The sequence below is a fragment of the Triplophysa dalaica genome, chromosome 6 (genome assembly GCF_015846415.1).
Source record: "Triplophysa dalaica isolate WHDGS20190420 chromosome 6, ASM1584641v1, whole genome shotgun sequence".
NCBI lineage: Eukaryota > Metazoa > Chordata > Actinopteri > Cypriniformes > Nemacheilidae > Triplophysa > Triplophysa dalaica.
Window position 1 is genome coordinate 25,679,531 of NC_079547.1, and position 16,985 is coordinate 25,696,515.

Here is a 16,985-nt window from a genome sequence, read left to right on the forward strand (position 1 = left end):
ACATAGCCTAAAAATATCTTCATTTAATGAAACCTTGCTACCCATATGAAACAACCATTAAGCCACGGCTTCTTGGGGCCTATTGTTTTTATTACATCACGATTAATTTACATAAGAAAAGTAGCCTAATATATTTCCTCTTGTTCTATGAAAGAAAGTATAAGAAATACAATGTAAAACTTTGCTGTAATTTCACAGTAGGTTTGCAAGTAACTTGCTGTAGATTTATTGCAAAAAAATAAGCACAAACTTACCTATTTATATATTTTTCTTTCATAAAACAAGAAAAAAATATGTTTACAGAAAACAAGTGAAAAATGCTTGTGTTGCTGTACTAATGCCCGTCTCTTTCACATTTTGTATCTCAAAAGTCAAAGTGTTTTTGAGTAATTGAAACCGTACTAATCGTAAAGTATATTAAGTAGTAATTAAATCTACAGTAAGTTACTGGCAAACCTGCTGTAAAACTACAGCAATGTTTTACAGTGTTTATAAATGTCTGAAGTTTTGTCAAGTCTTTTGTGAACTGCCCTTGACGTCACAATCTCTCTCTCAAGACATGAGCACATCAGAGACATCTCAAACTGGTTTTTATTACATCTTAAATAACAGTACATTTTAATATAGTATCTATGTTGCATCCAGCGTTCTGTTACACCGACAGACTGAAATTAAATACAAAAGGTGTCAGATAGGGAGTGCTGAGATCTACAGTTATTCATGAAAAGAGAAAATAAGGGGAATCCGTTTGAATTGAACTGCAATTAATCTTTACTGGTGGCAGCACACACAAATACATCACAATTATTGTACATTATCGCAGAGAAAGGAAAAAACAATAATAAAAAAGTCACAACTATTAAAGAAAGTGCATCTGTTTACAGTGGAAAAACCCAACAGAATGTTCTGCCATATCAGATGCCGTTCAAAACCACTGAAAGAAAAGCCAAAAGAGTTTGCGGTGATTTGCCGTCGAACGGTTCGTTTAGAAAACTGCCGCACAAAGGTGGAACGCTTTCGGAACGACGGAAGAAGAATGGCCACCATTTACATGTCGACAGCAGTGAATTTATTTCTCACGTGGGTGCATAGCTTTGCCGATAAAAGTAAAGGATGTACATGACAAAGCATGTCGAAAACATTTGGAATCAAAGTTTCATTCGTGGAAATTTCACATGGATTTGGTCGTCCCGGTGGAAGTTGGCAGCCGGGCCTAAAGACGTCAGCGCCTGTTTAAGCAAATTCTACAGCATGCGACTACGTTAATTCATGGCGGATGAAAGAAAACGCTTAACTTAAACATTTCAGAATCATCATTATTTTCAGACATTGATTTGTACAACATTTCATTCACATAGTAGTAACTGTATTTCCAAGCACAGACAGGGCTCTCTGTTGTCTCTCTCTCTGCAACCAAGTTAAAAAAAGGACTTTCGTTTTTCAAAACACCGATCTCAGACACCACTGAAATTAAAACTTACAACCCCCCCCCTCCCCTCGATGAAAACCATCCCAAACATAAGCAGAATTAAAGCGACTGAAAGTAACCGAGAAACAAACGTAAGAGCAGAAGATAAGCGAAGGGGTTAGTTTGAACATCTTTTTATCCAATGAAAGAGGACTGCATTTTTTTGTTTGCTTTTTATTTTTTTTTCGACTTTTTTGTGTTTTCTCAATGTCAAAATGAGCATTCAATGTGATTAACGGCGTGTGCTTGGTTAGTTAACGCTGCAAGCGTTGGTCAAGTTTCTTATTGTGCAAACAAAGCTGTGACGAGACCAGAAAGAAACGTTAGCTAGGATAATAATAATGCTGCATTCGCGTGCAAGTTGGATACCCATATTTACAAACGGCCACTCGGAGATAAATGACGCCTCAGAGCACCTCAGACTCAGAAAGAGTCATGGCATTTAATGAAAGAGACAGACCAGGATTCACACGAGCGCACACGTCATGGTTACATGTTCTTATTAGCCGCAAACTGGCCATAAACCAGCGGTGCTTAACAATCCAAAGGAGCCGGCCGCTGACAATATGAATAATGATGACGTGCATGCTCTTCTTCTTCGTCTTGCTTAAAATACAATCATGGAACTACACAACCATTAGAGCAACCTAGCACATAAACAAAGAAAAAAACACAACGTATGATAGGCATTCTTTAAAAAAGCTTCTTTCCATCCTGGTCTACTTTCAGCATCACACATGACTTGTGTGTTTTCACACGGTTTTATAAGAGGATTAAAAGATTCTTCTAATCAGAAACATATCTAAAGAGGGGAAAAAAAACAAGAGGAAAAGATCTATGATGAACTATCAGATAAAAGAAAAATAACAAGAGTTAAATAATTTGTACAATTACACTCCAACATTTGCTTCCTAGACACATGATATATAAGCGTGGGATGATAGTGTTGTGTTGTCTGTTACAGGGTGACAAAGATGGTCCGAGAGGGAATGATACCACAGGAATTCTTCTTTTTCATTTTTGTAGTTTTGTGTTTTTTTTTAAGTTGGATGATAAAACAAACTGTGCTCTTCTTGGTGTAGGAAAGGCATTGGTTTCCCTTAGAAGTTTTATTTCTTCTCGTGGTGGTGTCGGTCAGTTTTATAAGGTGATGGTGTTGATGTGGTGAAATTTAACATTCTAAAGTTGGAATGGTTTTCCAGTCAACTTTGGAGTTCAAATGATATCTGTGAAATAAAAGACCAAACAAATTAAACAGATTCACAGTTTCAGTTCATAACACAATATTTACTGGGATTCCATATTTTCTGAAAACACTAACACTCTGCGCTTGATCAATATTTGGTCAACTTGTGCATCAGTCACGTTAAAATGTTGATATTTTCACAAATATCACGTAGGATAGTTACAGCATGTGCAAATGCTCTTTCAAATGTCATGCAAACATTGTCTTATTTTAATTCACCCTTCGGCCTGTAATGAAAAGCAGAAGAGAAGGTTTCTTACTGTATTGGACGTGTTGTATCGAAAGCACCTTCAGCGTTCAGTTCCAGATTTTGAGGAAGCTGTCCCAGGACCCTGTAGCTACTGCCATCCCATCATCAGTTACACCCAGACAGCTTACTCGGTTGTCATGGCCGGCCAGCACACCTGTAAGAGCCCAACGTCAATACACCAGATGACTTATGTGCTCCAATTCTCTGATGAACCCTTTGAAACAACCTGATCTACTGGAGTTGCATGAACAACAAACACCTTATTTCTTTGGTAATTCTTCTGAAACAAACTGTAATATTGAGGTGTCAGTAATAAAACAAAGCTATTGTGTGCTGACAGGAATGAAAACCTGCTCGGCTCGTTTCGAAAAGAGATCACACAGTTGATGCATTTATGAAATATCTCACCGGCGCGGTCGGCCTTCAGGGTGTCCCACACGTTACAGTTGAAGTCGTCGTAGCCGGCGAGCAACAGGCGGCCGCTCTTGGAAAAGGCCACGGAGGTTATGCCGCAGATGATGTTGTCGTGAGAATACACCATGAGCTCTTGGTCGGCACGCAGGTCAAACAGACGGCAGGTGGCGTCATCGGAGCCGGTGGCAAAAGCGTTGCCATTGGGGAAGAACTGTCGGGGAAAAACGTCAGAGAGATTACACCCTGAACAAACGGATTATAAACACGAGCTCTACAGGCCGAGACACTCACACATATGGCGTTGATGTCTGACTCGTGACCGGTGAAGGTCTGTCTGCACATGCCTTCGCGGACGTCCCAGAGTTTGGCAGAAGCATCGCAGGCCCCGGACACAAACAGCCTGGTGTCTGGAGCCAAAGAGAGACTCATAACATCGCCAGTGTGTCCCGCAAACGTGGTGGTCTGCTGACCGGTCTCAATGTCCCAGAGAGCACTGCAGGACACAGAGAAACAGCCCAGAGTTTACTTCGGAACGGCAATAGAAGCAGAAACGCACGTGTCGGGGTTGGTGCAGTTCCTTCACTCACCAGGTGGTGTCACCAGAACTTGTAACAATCTGGTTGTCATCAAGGAAGCGACAGCAGGAGAGATATCCTGCAGACAAACAGGAAATGTGTTACACTTCTGAAACAACACCCTTCCGCCACCAACACGAACAATAACATTTCACTGAATGATCTGTGACTATAACTTTCAGCACAGGCTCATATTTACCCCAAACATCTCAATAAAAACGATTCTGCATCGAGAAAATAAGCACTACTCATCTTATCATCATAATGTGTTTAAAGATGAAAATAAATTTAAAGTGAAATTGTTTTCTTTAGACCAGAGGTTCTCATCAGGGGACTTTCAAGGGGTCCGCAAGATGATCAATATTTTAAAATGAGACGAAATTAGCATTGAAATACATAAAAAAACAAGACATCTCTTATTATTTGGACATTTTTATAGTTAATATTAAGCTACAAAAGATTTTATTGGGTAAAAATGTTGAGGTTTTGTGAGTGGGAGGGGTCTTTGAATGTGGTTGAATACAATGGAGTGTCTTGGAGTGAAGAAGGTCGAGTGAGGGTGTCGGTGAACACACAAACTGATATTAAATGCACCACATTCAATCTGGACAAGTCACATGATGTACCTGTGTGTCCGGCCAGCTCACGGCTGACACGCACGTTCCCCTCGCGAGTCTTCAGGCTGTAGATGGAGCAGATGTTGTCCAGTCCTCCACAGGCCACATAGTTACCTGAGGGAGCGTAGGCACAGGTCATCACCCAGGACGAACGCAGAGGAATGGCATGAACCTGGAAACATCACAAACAAACACTTGCAGTTAGACCTCACGGCGTGTGGAAGATGAGAGGGCTGGTGATGTATCAGACCGTGTTTATTTAAATATGAGGACAAAAGGTACACAGAAACAACGTATGACACTGACACGCATTTATTACCTTATTTGTGGTGTAACTGTCCCAAATAATGAGTTTTCCATCCTGCGAGGCACTGACCAGAAGCCTATAGAGAAAACACAAACACTATTAAACCTACATCACACACTCATGACTCTAAACCCAGATCGTCTCAAATCCTACAAACTTTTAATGCTACACACGCACAAGTGGGCTGTTGAATTTAAAACACTGCCCCATGTGTAGGGCCCATTGACAAGTTTACACACAACGCGAGCACATTACTATGAGTTGTGTTTGCCGTGACGGCCAATTTAATATAAGTGACGTTTAAACCAAAACTAGTTCAGGAAATGTCATTTATTTGTTTATTACTTGTACAATCCGTTCACAGCGAGATCAAAGGATAGGCGAATACACTTGATAAGTTTTATTTGACGTTATATTTACATGTGTTGTGTAAACATGAGGAAAATTGTCCTTAAGACACAATAAAACCATCGTAACAACATAACAACACGAGACCTTTCATTTTGCTTTAAGGTGTAACACTGTTTAGTTTAAATGAATTCAGATTACGGTCTCTATTTAGCACCAATCAACAACACAACCTCTCTGTAGACTCTTTCTAAATAAGCAGAACCAAATCTGTGCTCATCAAGTAACTTATTTGTCAGTATCAGTAATAGTTATTTTGGGGAAATAATTGAAAAAGTGCATTGCAGGCTGATTTAGGTTGTGCCCATAAATTCTTTGCTTGCGCTCCACAAAAATCAGTCATTAGAGATGTTTTACCTTGTATGGTTCGAAGTATCCACTGTTGAATTTTTTTATATAGTTTATAGTTTGTTATAGTGAACTTTAACTTCACAGTGAGTTTACTGAAGTATTTTTTCATGTGGTCAAACATATATTACTTACTATTGTACAGAAAAAGACAGAATACACCGAAAACACAGAATTTGGGAAAAAATAAAACTGACTTCACAAGTGCCATATTTAACCTCTAAACTCCATCAGAAACATCATCCAAAAACTTAATTAACAACGTAAGACAAGCACATATTACTTAATAAAGACACTGTACTTCTAGAACTAGAGACTGACACGTGACGCAGCGCTGTGGATGATAAATATCGTAACTGAATCATTGGCAGCAGTGTTTACATGGACTCCTCTGGTTTCAATCTGAATAAACAGAGACCAAATAAAGTCACATCTGATCTTTCGATTGGTATCTTCTATATATGATGTTGTGAAAAGCAGCGTTCATCAGATGAGGACCAGTTTGGTGCTGTGTTATTTATATTTACGATGTCGTAGAAATGAAAACATAAAGCAATGACTGATGGGAGCTAGTGTCTGATGGCTGAATTCACATTGGTGAACTGCCGCTGGACAGAAACACATCAGGTTGTGTGATATTCACTGTGAACATTACTGTACCTGGAGTCTGTGCCCCAGTGCATGGCGTAGATTTTAGCCAAATGTCCTCGCAGTGTTCTCCTCGTGCGCATCTGGATCCGGCCAACAGGATCGATGTTGGCTGTGATCTGAAAACACAATGACAAATCAAACCATGATAACACAGACAGAGTCGTCAATATATCCAGAAGAGACACCAGGGTTTTTCCTGCATTGAAAAATTGGAGGTGGCCGCATCGTCCCTCGTTCACATTACACTGTACACTTATTTTATGTTCATTTAAAGCTTGTAGGACTATCTGACATGCTATTTTGCATTGTAAAATCATCCTACCTGTTTAGTTTGTCGTTGTGGTTTAGATAATATTAAGTTTTGCCCTGCGGTAGGAAAATCTGACAGGGTGGGAAAATTCGACAGAACACCAGCACATGATGTGAAGGATGGCTCGTAAAGGACAGTTCTTTGTGCGTTCAGCTGCAAGTAATGCCAGAAAATAAATATTTTTGATTTTGCTTGACTTTTATTGCTTTTTCACCGCTTTGGAATCAAAACTAATGGCGTGTTCAGGTCAAACATGAATTAAGTGTTGGCGTGAGTAAATTATATACATAGTCAATGTAAAGATGTGCATAGAGGCGAATTGAAATTTTTTGACTAGAGCTATGAATTAGCGCAAAGAGTTTTCGCGACACTCACGCGATAATAACAAACTTTATAAAGAGCGTGGTGTAAGCACAGTATTAGTCATTAAGAAGCAGAATCGAGAAGCAGAATCGAATTCAGAGTCGGAATCGAAAAATTTGAAACGATGCCCAACCCTTAGTGCTATACTGCACACAGTTAGTTCACCAGTATGAACGCACACTGTGATCAGAACGACACGCAGAAAAATGAAGAGATTCATTTTAACGTTTCAGTCACTAGCTCATTAGCTTTGCAAATTTACTAGGACCGGTTAATTGAGTCGGCTATTGTGGGCTGAAATGTTGGTTGAAAATGATAAAAAGCTTTATTTGATTTAAAACATTTCTCTTTAGCAATATCTTGTATAACTAATTGTCCTATTCAGTTTTCGATGCTTGAATATGTTAAGTGTTTGGTTAAGCCACTTAAAGGTACAGTAGGCCTACATGTGCGTGTCTGTACACGATAAGGATGGCACCACCTCAGTCTCATTGTGAGGCAGGAAAAACCCTGAGAAAAGTGTGTGTTTTACCTGTGATAGTGTAGCATCTGCACAAGCTTTCCTCGCATCCTACAAAAACAAATACAAGACTTCACATACCATCCTCATAGAGTAAAAGCTGTATTTCTATGTATGAACAGAACTTTGTGCTTCTCTAGACATCATAGGCTGTTATGTTAAAGGTGGATTTGTGTATTTTCACACGGTACTGTAGTGGAGAAGCAGTAAACATTTGTGAAGCATAATGTAAATATGTAAAGCATGTAGACGAGGAAGCAGTCGTCTTCTAAAGAAAACCCACATGTAAACAGTTACAGAAAAAAACTCCTGCTGTGTGTAAAATATGTAAATAATCACCCTCAGGATTTAAATGTCTTTTGGTTAAGCAAATGTCATAGAGTAACAAGCCAGCAGCAGTTAACACACACAAGCTTCAGATGTGTGTACACAAACACGAGTGAAAGAGAGACGTATGACATGACAACACAGTGAAAGTGAAGCTTTTCAACCGCTCTTGCGGTGCTGTGATGTCATACACAGATCAGTCTGCACAGCGTCACAAAGAGAGAGAGATAGAGAGATACCGACTCTGATCTGGGTCTTGAGCTGCTCGGCCTCCTGGCGTAACTGGTCCAGTTCACTCATTTTCCTCTTCTAAAGCTCTTCCTCACTCCTGCTGCCGGGGCACGTTCTGATCTGAAACACACAATGACATCACACGTCATATCATCTGCTGTCAACATCATAAATACAAGATGAATGCGACTTCACACTCGATCATTAACACACACACAAACTTCCTGTTGTGCTGATACAAGCGGTTTCTTCTTCATGAAAAATGTAGAAGTAGAAAGAGAAACATGTGGGGAGATCCTGTTCTCCTTGACAATGAACAATAGAGCTTAAATTGTGGAAACGACAGTTTCCAGTCAACATTAGACTGCATTCAGTTTTGTAACGTGACGTATTTCTGAGTCAAACACAATATTCAACAAGCAGGTGTTACATACCACACTGTAGTCCCCAACAATATAATCTACTCATTAAAATTGAGCAAACTGTACTCAGAACTGTGAAAAAGTTCATTCATCTTTCAACTTTTCAGTGTGTTTAACTATTTTAATATTTGGATTCACTCAACTTAAATTTTAATTAAATCTTCCAATGGCGTCAAAGCAATTCCCAGCATGCTTTGTGTGGACTGGATAATGGAAGTAAATCTCAAAATAAAGTGTTATTTTATGTTTTTATATCAAAATTTCAATGTGTGGAGGCTTACGTTTTGATATTCTGTTCTATTCTGTTGTTGAAAGAGTTTTGTGATTTTAATGAGGTCACTATTGTGCAGACGGGTCAGCATTTGCTCAGGAGGAAAACAGAATCATTTCAAACCTTAATTGTTTGATCTAAAGACCTTATGTTGGTAATATTACAGCTGTAATTTGCTGTTTTTCAAGACCTCGTGGAATCTCGTGAGAACACAATATCCTTACGCAACTGGCAAGACGGAGTGCCATTTTAGTCGCATTTGCTCCCTACATTTAACCTGTGCGTCCTCAAAACATATTTGGGAGCATTTGTGCGAGTGCACATTTTGTTGTTGTGCTAACCGTTTTCATTACTGTTCAGAACACGCTAATAACTGTGCTTGACTCTACAGTACAGTATAACAATTACAAGTTCACATTACGTTATTTTAAACACATTCACAGGCAAACCACTTCAAACGGATCATCTGTATCTTACATATGTGCAATGTAAACATAAAACATTGTATTTATGCAGTTTTGACAGTTTTTCTGAAGCCTATGAGGGTCAGTCAGTGGAGGAAGGAGGATTGGCGGTTTGATATGATCGCCACCCTCTGTTAACTCGAGCACTACATTAATATTTATGCATTTGGCCGACAGTTTTATCAAAAGCGACTTGCATTGCATTTTACTATACACTTGTATCTAAGTATTTGCAATCCCCTGGGATGGAACCCATGACCTTGGCGTTGCTAACGTCTAACCACTGAGCCACGGGAAAGCCACACTATGCAAAAGTACATAGAGAAAACAACCAGAGTTCTTTACTAAAAGCTGCACCTGTTAACATATTGTTTATGACTCCATAATATAATTTGTTAAAATAGAAGTTCAATGCGTTTCATAAAGTACAAATTGACTTTACATGCCTACATTTTTGCCATTTTGGGTTAAGGTGAATAAAATACTTTTTTCCCTATATATTTCATCATTAACAATTTCTTTAAAAAAGATGAAAAAAGCTGGTCTAGTGAGATAAAGTCTCGTCACAAATTGTTCAAAGTAAATGTAAAATGGAATCATGAAATATTCATAATTTTGAGTTAGCTGTTCTTGTGTGTTGTGTGTTCTTTACTCAAAAGAATTGAGTTCATCAACTTACAAGTTTTGAGATAATACGTTTCCACTACTTTTTGTTATCTTAACTTATTGGGGTTTACAGTGCAGAAGACAGCACGAGAATGTGAGACATTTATCTGATACACACACGATATTATTGTGATTTCAAGAGGACTATAACAAGAGTTAAACTGCGAAAATAAAAGTCTGGGTGTTTTAATCTCGATCAAACTCAATCCACTGACAACATCATGTCCTTCTGTCCGAGCTCTCATCCTATTAGTGTTCCCAAACCAACAGCAGAGCTTTCACATCCCTCTCTCTTTCAGTGTCATTGACATAATCCCGGGACACGCTTGATTCAGCTCCTTCAGCCAAATCCAGTTAAGACAGAGCCAAGAGCGACACCTATCCCGCTGACCCAAATCCAGCCTTCACTCGCACAAACCCATTATCATGAAGATGAAGAACACGGTCAGCTGTTTAAATGTACATCCAACACTAATGAAAGCATTCATTCCACAAAGCAAACACTTTCCCTGTAACACGCATGTAGAATTGTGACATGTACACCATCATATGTTCCATTTTTAACGCTATAATCCTCTTAATATGAAATATAAAACATGAGTGATTTACTACATCACATTTACTTAACGTCTTCAGTCCACAATTGATTTGACTGTTAAACGAAGCGCTGTATGTGATGTAGAGATGACATTATTATTTTAAATACACACACACTCTTCTATAAGATCACCACTGGATAAGAGACGTAAAAAAGCATCTATAAAAACTGTGAAACTTCACATAACATATGAATTTAATGGTCTTTACTGTTTAAAACATCCGGTGATGTTTCCATTAATGTGGAACAGCTCAACTGAGAACCTTCAATAAAATCATCATTACACACACACACACACACGAGCACTAATCATTAGATTCCTGTCCTGAAATGATCCGCTAGAGAATTATGATGTGTCCTATATACAAAAGAAATGATGACATCATTGAAAAGTACTGAAATTAAAACAACACAGCACAGATCTCAAGCTGTGAGAGTGAACTAAATAAAGAGCAATGACACAGATCACAAAAGAAAAACGCTTCACAAATCAGCTACATAAGATTTGTTTTTTCGATTTAAAGCTGGAAAATGATCTGGACCTTCTTTTAGTAAACAGATAAAACATCAATGCTAAAAAAAGTAAAATATTTCAACTCCACAGTGAAGACATCCAAGACGCAAAGAAAATAGATAAACGTACAAGAGCGCATCTATAAACTGTGGATGAAATTAAATCGACTGCAAGTGAAGCGGTCAAGACGTCTGGAGTGACAATAATGTGTCTGACAACCTTAGACAAGAAATCCTTCACGAGTTTCATGTCTTACCTTATGTGTGTCGCACAAGTCTTCTTGAGTTTGACGGGCAGAAAATGTTAGTCTTGTTGAATGTCTTATCCTTTCCTTTACACCTGCTTGTTTCTGATTGGTTGACCTCTTAAACGGGTCTGTAGTATCAAGACAATACGTCTAAGTCCTCTAATCTTGCTGATCAAAATGAGATGGTTACAGAAGGTAATACCATCACCTCACCTTCACTTAACACAACAATATATAAAACTGTCTCTCGTGATCACACAGACAATAATTGTAAACTTTAAATTCAACGCAATCAATCACTACAATTTACAATCTGATCAACGACAAAAAAATCTATCAAGAAATTAAGAGTTCAGCCAAGAATACAAATTTTCTTATGTGTTTAAGTCTCTTAAGTGGAACGCAAAAGAAGATATTTTGAGAAATGTCTCAGTGGTTTAGCGTTCATACCACAGAAGTCGATGAGATTCAGTGTTGTTCTTAAAAATATATTTTGTGTTACGAAGAACAAAGAAACTCAAACAGGTTTGACAGGATACGAAGATGAAGAAATCAATGAATATTCATTTTGGGCTAAACTTACTGGGCAAAATAAAAGCTGTGAAACTGTAATATTGTGTCTGGGAGAGAGAATGTATGAATGCAGTACATGGCGTGTGTGAGTCCCTCTTGACAAACACTTGATCACAGTCAGCTGACTACACGACAAACAGAGAGCCGTAAGAAACTCCAGGTGCCACAGGCCACACATTTGCTCTGCCATCATTCGTACATCCATGCACGAAAATTCATTAACCAGAAACACTTATTAAACAAACAAACAGTTACACGAACACAAACATGACCTCTGACTGAGCACAAGTTTATTCCTGCAACACAAACTCCTCCAACGGTTTGAGGATGACGTGACTTACGTAGCCTTAACAAAAGAAAAAATCAAATACATATTGCTAAAGCAGGATCACAGAAAAGGCAGTAAGCAGCACTATCACTATCCAAGCCTGTAATCCGCAAAGCTAAAATCCACGTTCAGTAAATCTGTAATCCCTGTGAGCGTCACTCATGGAAAAAAACAGCTGTCCAGAGCCTGCACCTTTAACCTTCAACACCCCCCCACACTTTAAACACACGTTTGGATGAGGATTTTTCTCTTTTCTTTTTTTGAGGAACCGCAGCGCGTTTCATTCAGCAGGTCATGAGTCTTTCCGGTCATTCAGTTCACACAACAGAATCTGTTTTGAACAATTGCATAACACATGGGTGTCAACATGGAAATAAAAAGAACATTCAGAAAGTCTATTATCTGTATAGAAATCAATTCCACAGTCCCGGCCCTCCAACACATCAGCTTCAACGAAGACCAACAGAGAACAAACCGACGCCTCTGAAACAAACTGAAACAAACATCAAATCAAGAGTTTGTTTGTTATTCACAGCATGGTCATATAAAACATTCACAAGCACTTACAGAGTGTCTTCCTTTCTGTCTAAAAGGTTTAATGCATATAAATATATTATTCATGAACAATTAGTCATTACAACAATAGTAAATTATCTCCATGTTCAATATAATGAATTTTAGAGGAATTGTATATATATATATATATATATACACACATCAAATTTATAAACCACATAGCTCAATGAATTTGAACTCAAATGAAAAAGTACAGAATGTTTGTTCGGCTAAGAGTATTATAAACCTAAGATGTGCACTGCTGCACACATTTTAATAAATACAAATAAACCCAAAGTTTACTACAGCGATAGTGAAGAAACCTGAACAACAAGGGTTAGGTTACTATAAAAAAATGGGCTTCATCTATGGTTATCAAGGCTTAACTATAGCAACAAGGTATTTTAGCTACATTCTATTAAGAATTATTTAATTTATTAAGAATTTAATGTCACAAGAACGAAGTCTAAATACATTTACCTCAATGCTGTTTATATGACAGATGTGCTGCACTCGAGAGAGAGAGAGAGAGAGAGAGAGAGAGAGAGAGAGAGAGAGAGATAGAGAGAGATGCACTAATAGACTAACTACATAAAACAATTCCTTCTTTAATTAAACAAAACACATGAAACTTTAGAATAGTAAAGGCTGATTTTGAGAAGAATTGTGTTTATTTTGTGTTGTTGCAGCGGCTGTGGTTTCACCGGCTTAAATCTCAGAGACAGAGAGAGAGACAGAGAGAGTGAAAGAGAGAGAGAGAGAGAACGCCATCTTGTTCTCTCGCGCCCCACATTGAAGAATTCATTGATTTGGTTTATTTATTCATGAACGCTGTTCTCTTTATCTAAATGCCAGAGAAGAGAACGGCTAACGCGATCGGTAGATGAAAAGAGGAGGAGATATGATGCCGGTGAGGATGGGGGCTCAACACATTTATCCCGTAGCCTACATTTCCTCTAGCAATCCCTTCATAGTGACCTCAATACTGAGCTGCTTTCCCGTGCTTAAAATATTCCAGCGGCGATAATAAAGGCCATCAAGCTCCATTCAATGCTCGTATCTGAAGAGCGGCGATAAATGAACGTTTAACGTGACATGACCGTCACAGAACCGCAGTTTTGGGAGGATGACAGTGGAGAGTGAGATGGATGCAGTGCACCTGAGCAGAAAAGCCTTTTAAATGAACACTCGCGAACTTAAACATCCAATTACACGCGTTTAATTCAATAAAGCCGAGCTAACTACACGGCTAAGTCGCTTAACGTTAAATGCACACTGAACTTCACGTCACGCGATCTGGGTTCGTTTAATAAATCCGTTTGGTCAAATAGTGAGCAGGGCAAACACGGTTTATAATGTGCAACCAGACGGCGTAAGTAAGTTCGGTCGGAACTCACAATCACTCCCGGTGGATTTTGTCCGCCAAACATGCACTCGCTGGAAGAACAAATAAATGACTAATCTTTATTTACCGACCGCAATCCGATCGATATACACGTCCATTAAACGATAACGTGTTTAGAGACGAAAATCACTCGATTGTGTAGCTCAGAGGAAGGCCTAGCTTAAGTGCAAAGCCGGGCGATGAATCGAGTATTTTAGCAGCACTTCATGTCCAAGCTCCGGTGATTAGCCAGTTAGCTTCAGTCAGCAAAACTCGAACAACTTTATACCCAAAATCACATTTGAAATGCAAGTACGTGCACCCTAAGCACGACACGACTCAAACCCAAACGACTAATCGCTTTAATTCCACAGAGAACACCGGTTTTAAAATGCAAGCGAGTTGACTCGCATAAACGGCCTTTACCGGAGTCAGCCGACTTTATTTCACACCGAATCCAGATTTGACGAGCGAGCCAATGCACCGAAACATCACACAGACACTACGAGTGAGGTATAAAGACACTTAACTGTTCCAAAGTAGCGTTTTTCACGAATTTGCCTGCCGTTGCCGTGTATGTAAATCGTTCGGCTAGCCGCTAACGTTACCTGCGCCTCACCCCACCCCCCTTCATCTTCCACACCGACCAACATTTTAAGCAACAAAATCGTCCGTTTTCCACGAAACGACCCGTGACCGTTCACCTCACACACTCACGCCGTGTCACGTACCTGTTCTGTGTCGTAGATGGCCTTTCTGTATATCTCATTGACCGAAAAAAACGACGGTGTGGCTGTGAAATCCACGCATCAACGAACAAGACGAGCTAGCTCGCTAACTAGCGGCGGCGGTTCTCAAACGAGTCCACTTCTTCAGATTTAACGCGCCAAATGAGCGGGAAACGAGTCCGTTCGACGGCGGGAAGAGACGGGGATCTCAGCTGCGATTGAAAACGACAAGCATGGGTGTCCGAGAGAGGCTTGGGTCGGTAAATAAGTCCGTCGGCGGCCACTTCCCGTTGGCTTCCTTGAAGGAGCGCTCGTCTCCAGTTCACCTCTCATCCGGCCATCAGACGGAGAGATGGGCGCGGTAACCCTGCGATCAGCCCCGGGAAACCCCATGCGCGGCGCGACGCGACGGGACGACGGAACAGAATCGCTCACTGAAACATTTTCAAACTCGTTTAGCGGTGCACTCACGTTTGTTGTTTTATTGATTCTTTCACAACAGAAAAGAAATATATATTTTTTAATATTGTAATAGTGTGGACTAGTCGTATGTTCTGGTTTGTTTTCCACAAGTATTGTAACATCGAAGTAAAGACAAATGAAGAGTTTGGTTCCAAAATAAGATAACTCCGTTTTAAAACATTGTTTATTTCATTGTTAATTTTATGTCTGTTACTTTTGAGTAATTGTGGCTTAAATAAAAACAAACCAACTGCAATTAATTGATATTAATTGGAATGCACAATAAAAACATGATTTAAAAAAATATAGCACACAAGAGCGCTACACAACTACAAAACACCAGAGAAGTTCTACTGGAAGTGATGGTTGTAATGGAACAGTGTTGGTTTAAACTGAAAGGATAATGAGGTTATCTGTTGGATGGAAACCAACAGAACATCATTAACATTTTACTGGAATAAAACAGCATACATAAAGAATTATTTCATGTTTTGATGGTAAACAGCTGGTTATTTATTATGGTATTTTTAATGGTAACCATTAGAATTTGTATTTTTTATCAGGATTTCAGCAAAACTGTTTTGTACTGTGTTAAGACATTCCATGAACAAAAGAAGCTGACCATGGTCCAGTTGCATAAACTGCTTAGACTAGTTTTACAAGTTAGTCATCTCATTTCTTTCTTGTAGATTGCACATAACTTCTTTAAAAGTAGACCAATCTACCTTTTTATGTAACTGACTTAAAGTGAGAATTAAGACTGATTAGAACTAACTTACTTGTCACTCCGACACAGTGTTATAGTGGCTATGTTTATGTCACTGGACCCATGTCTACATTTTAAGTTGTATGTGAGAAATAAATGTTTGGTGTCGTGATCTCTCCTCCTCCCTGTGCACTTGTTATTCACTTTAATCTAATGAGTGTAATATTCCCTGCAGATGTTTTCCAGTGAAGCTCTTGTTAGTGCTGAGCCCTTATTAGGTGTGTTGACCAGGACAACATACTCGAGGGATCAAGAACACCAGCTGAATATAACAAAGTAAAAACAGTGATGATGGGAAATTATATTTTGGGTTTGACTCGTGTTATGTGCCGGGGGAATGAATGATTCTCGTGACGTGAGGTGATATGATATTCTCTAATATGTCAAAATCAAATGTCAGGTTCACTATCATCAAAATTGATTGACAGTTAGCTTCAGTTTAGATTGGCGGTTTTGTTCTGGGCAAAAGTCCCTGCCCAGATGCTTGACTCACGTGACCTGTCAGAACTAACGCTACACGCTTGATTTCTGTAATATTCTCAAATAGATGATCGGTTTGTTGGAGACCTTTCTCAGACCCTGCCATTATAGAGGCAGTGCAAAAAATACTAAAGCTTGAATAATATTTAATTGTATTATTTCAAATGTGTTATTTTATTTTTATTATTTTTATCTTAATGTTACAGTGATGAAAATACCTTCTGATAAGCATGCTCAAATGTCATAACAATAATCTTCAATAGAAAAAGGTTATAGTCATAAACATAATTCTCTTTATACAAAGTACAATTTCTAAACGTATAAATGTGAAACTTTTTCTGTACCGTGCTTATTCATATTTATACTGTATTACATCACTTTATTATGTTAATAATATTTTACAGTATGATATTATATTGGTGTTGTCTGAGAAAGACTCTTTACAGATAAACAATCATTTGAATTTTGGATGAATGTGTTTTTATGGAAGAA

General features: G+C 38.8%; 1 protein-coding gene across 1 annotated transcript; it reads right to left on the minus strand.

Annotated features, from left to right (window-relative positions):
• Positions 1-573: 573 nt before the first annotated feature.
• On the minus strand, positions 574-15,149 carry gnb1b (guanine nucleotide binding protein (G protein), beta polypeptide 1b). The gene is made up of 11 exons (XM_056749906.1): positions 14,789-15,149; positions 8,048-8,155; positions 7,490-7,528; positions 6,294-6,400; positions 4,890-4,953; positions 4,580-4,742; positions 3,966-4,032; positions 3,670-3,871; positions 3,373-3,589; positions 2,975-3,118; positions 574-2,694 (listed from the first exon to the last, which is right to left on the minus strand). The coding sequence occupies exons 2-10, from the start codon at positions 8,102-8,104 to the stop codon at positions 3,012-3,014; spliced, it is 1,023 nt and encodes a 340-aa protein (XP_056605884.1). The 5' UTR covers positions 8,105-8,155; positions 14,789-15,149; the 3' UTR covers positions 574-2,694; positions 2,975-3,011.
• Positions 15,150-16,985: the final 1,836 nt, after the last annotated feature.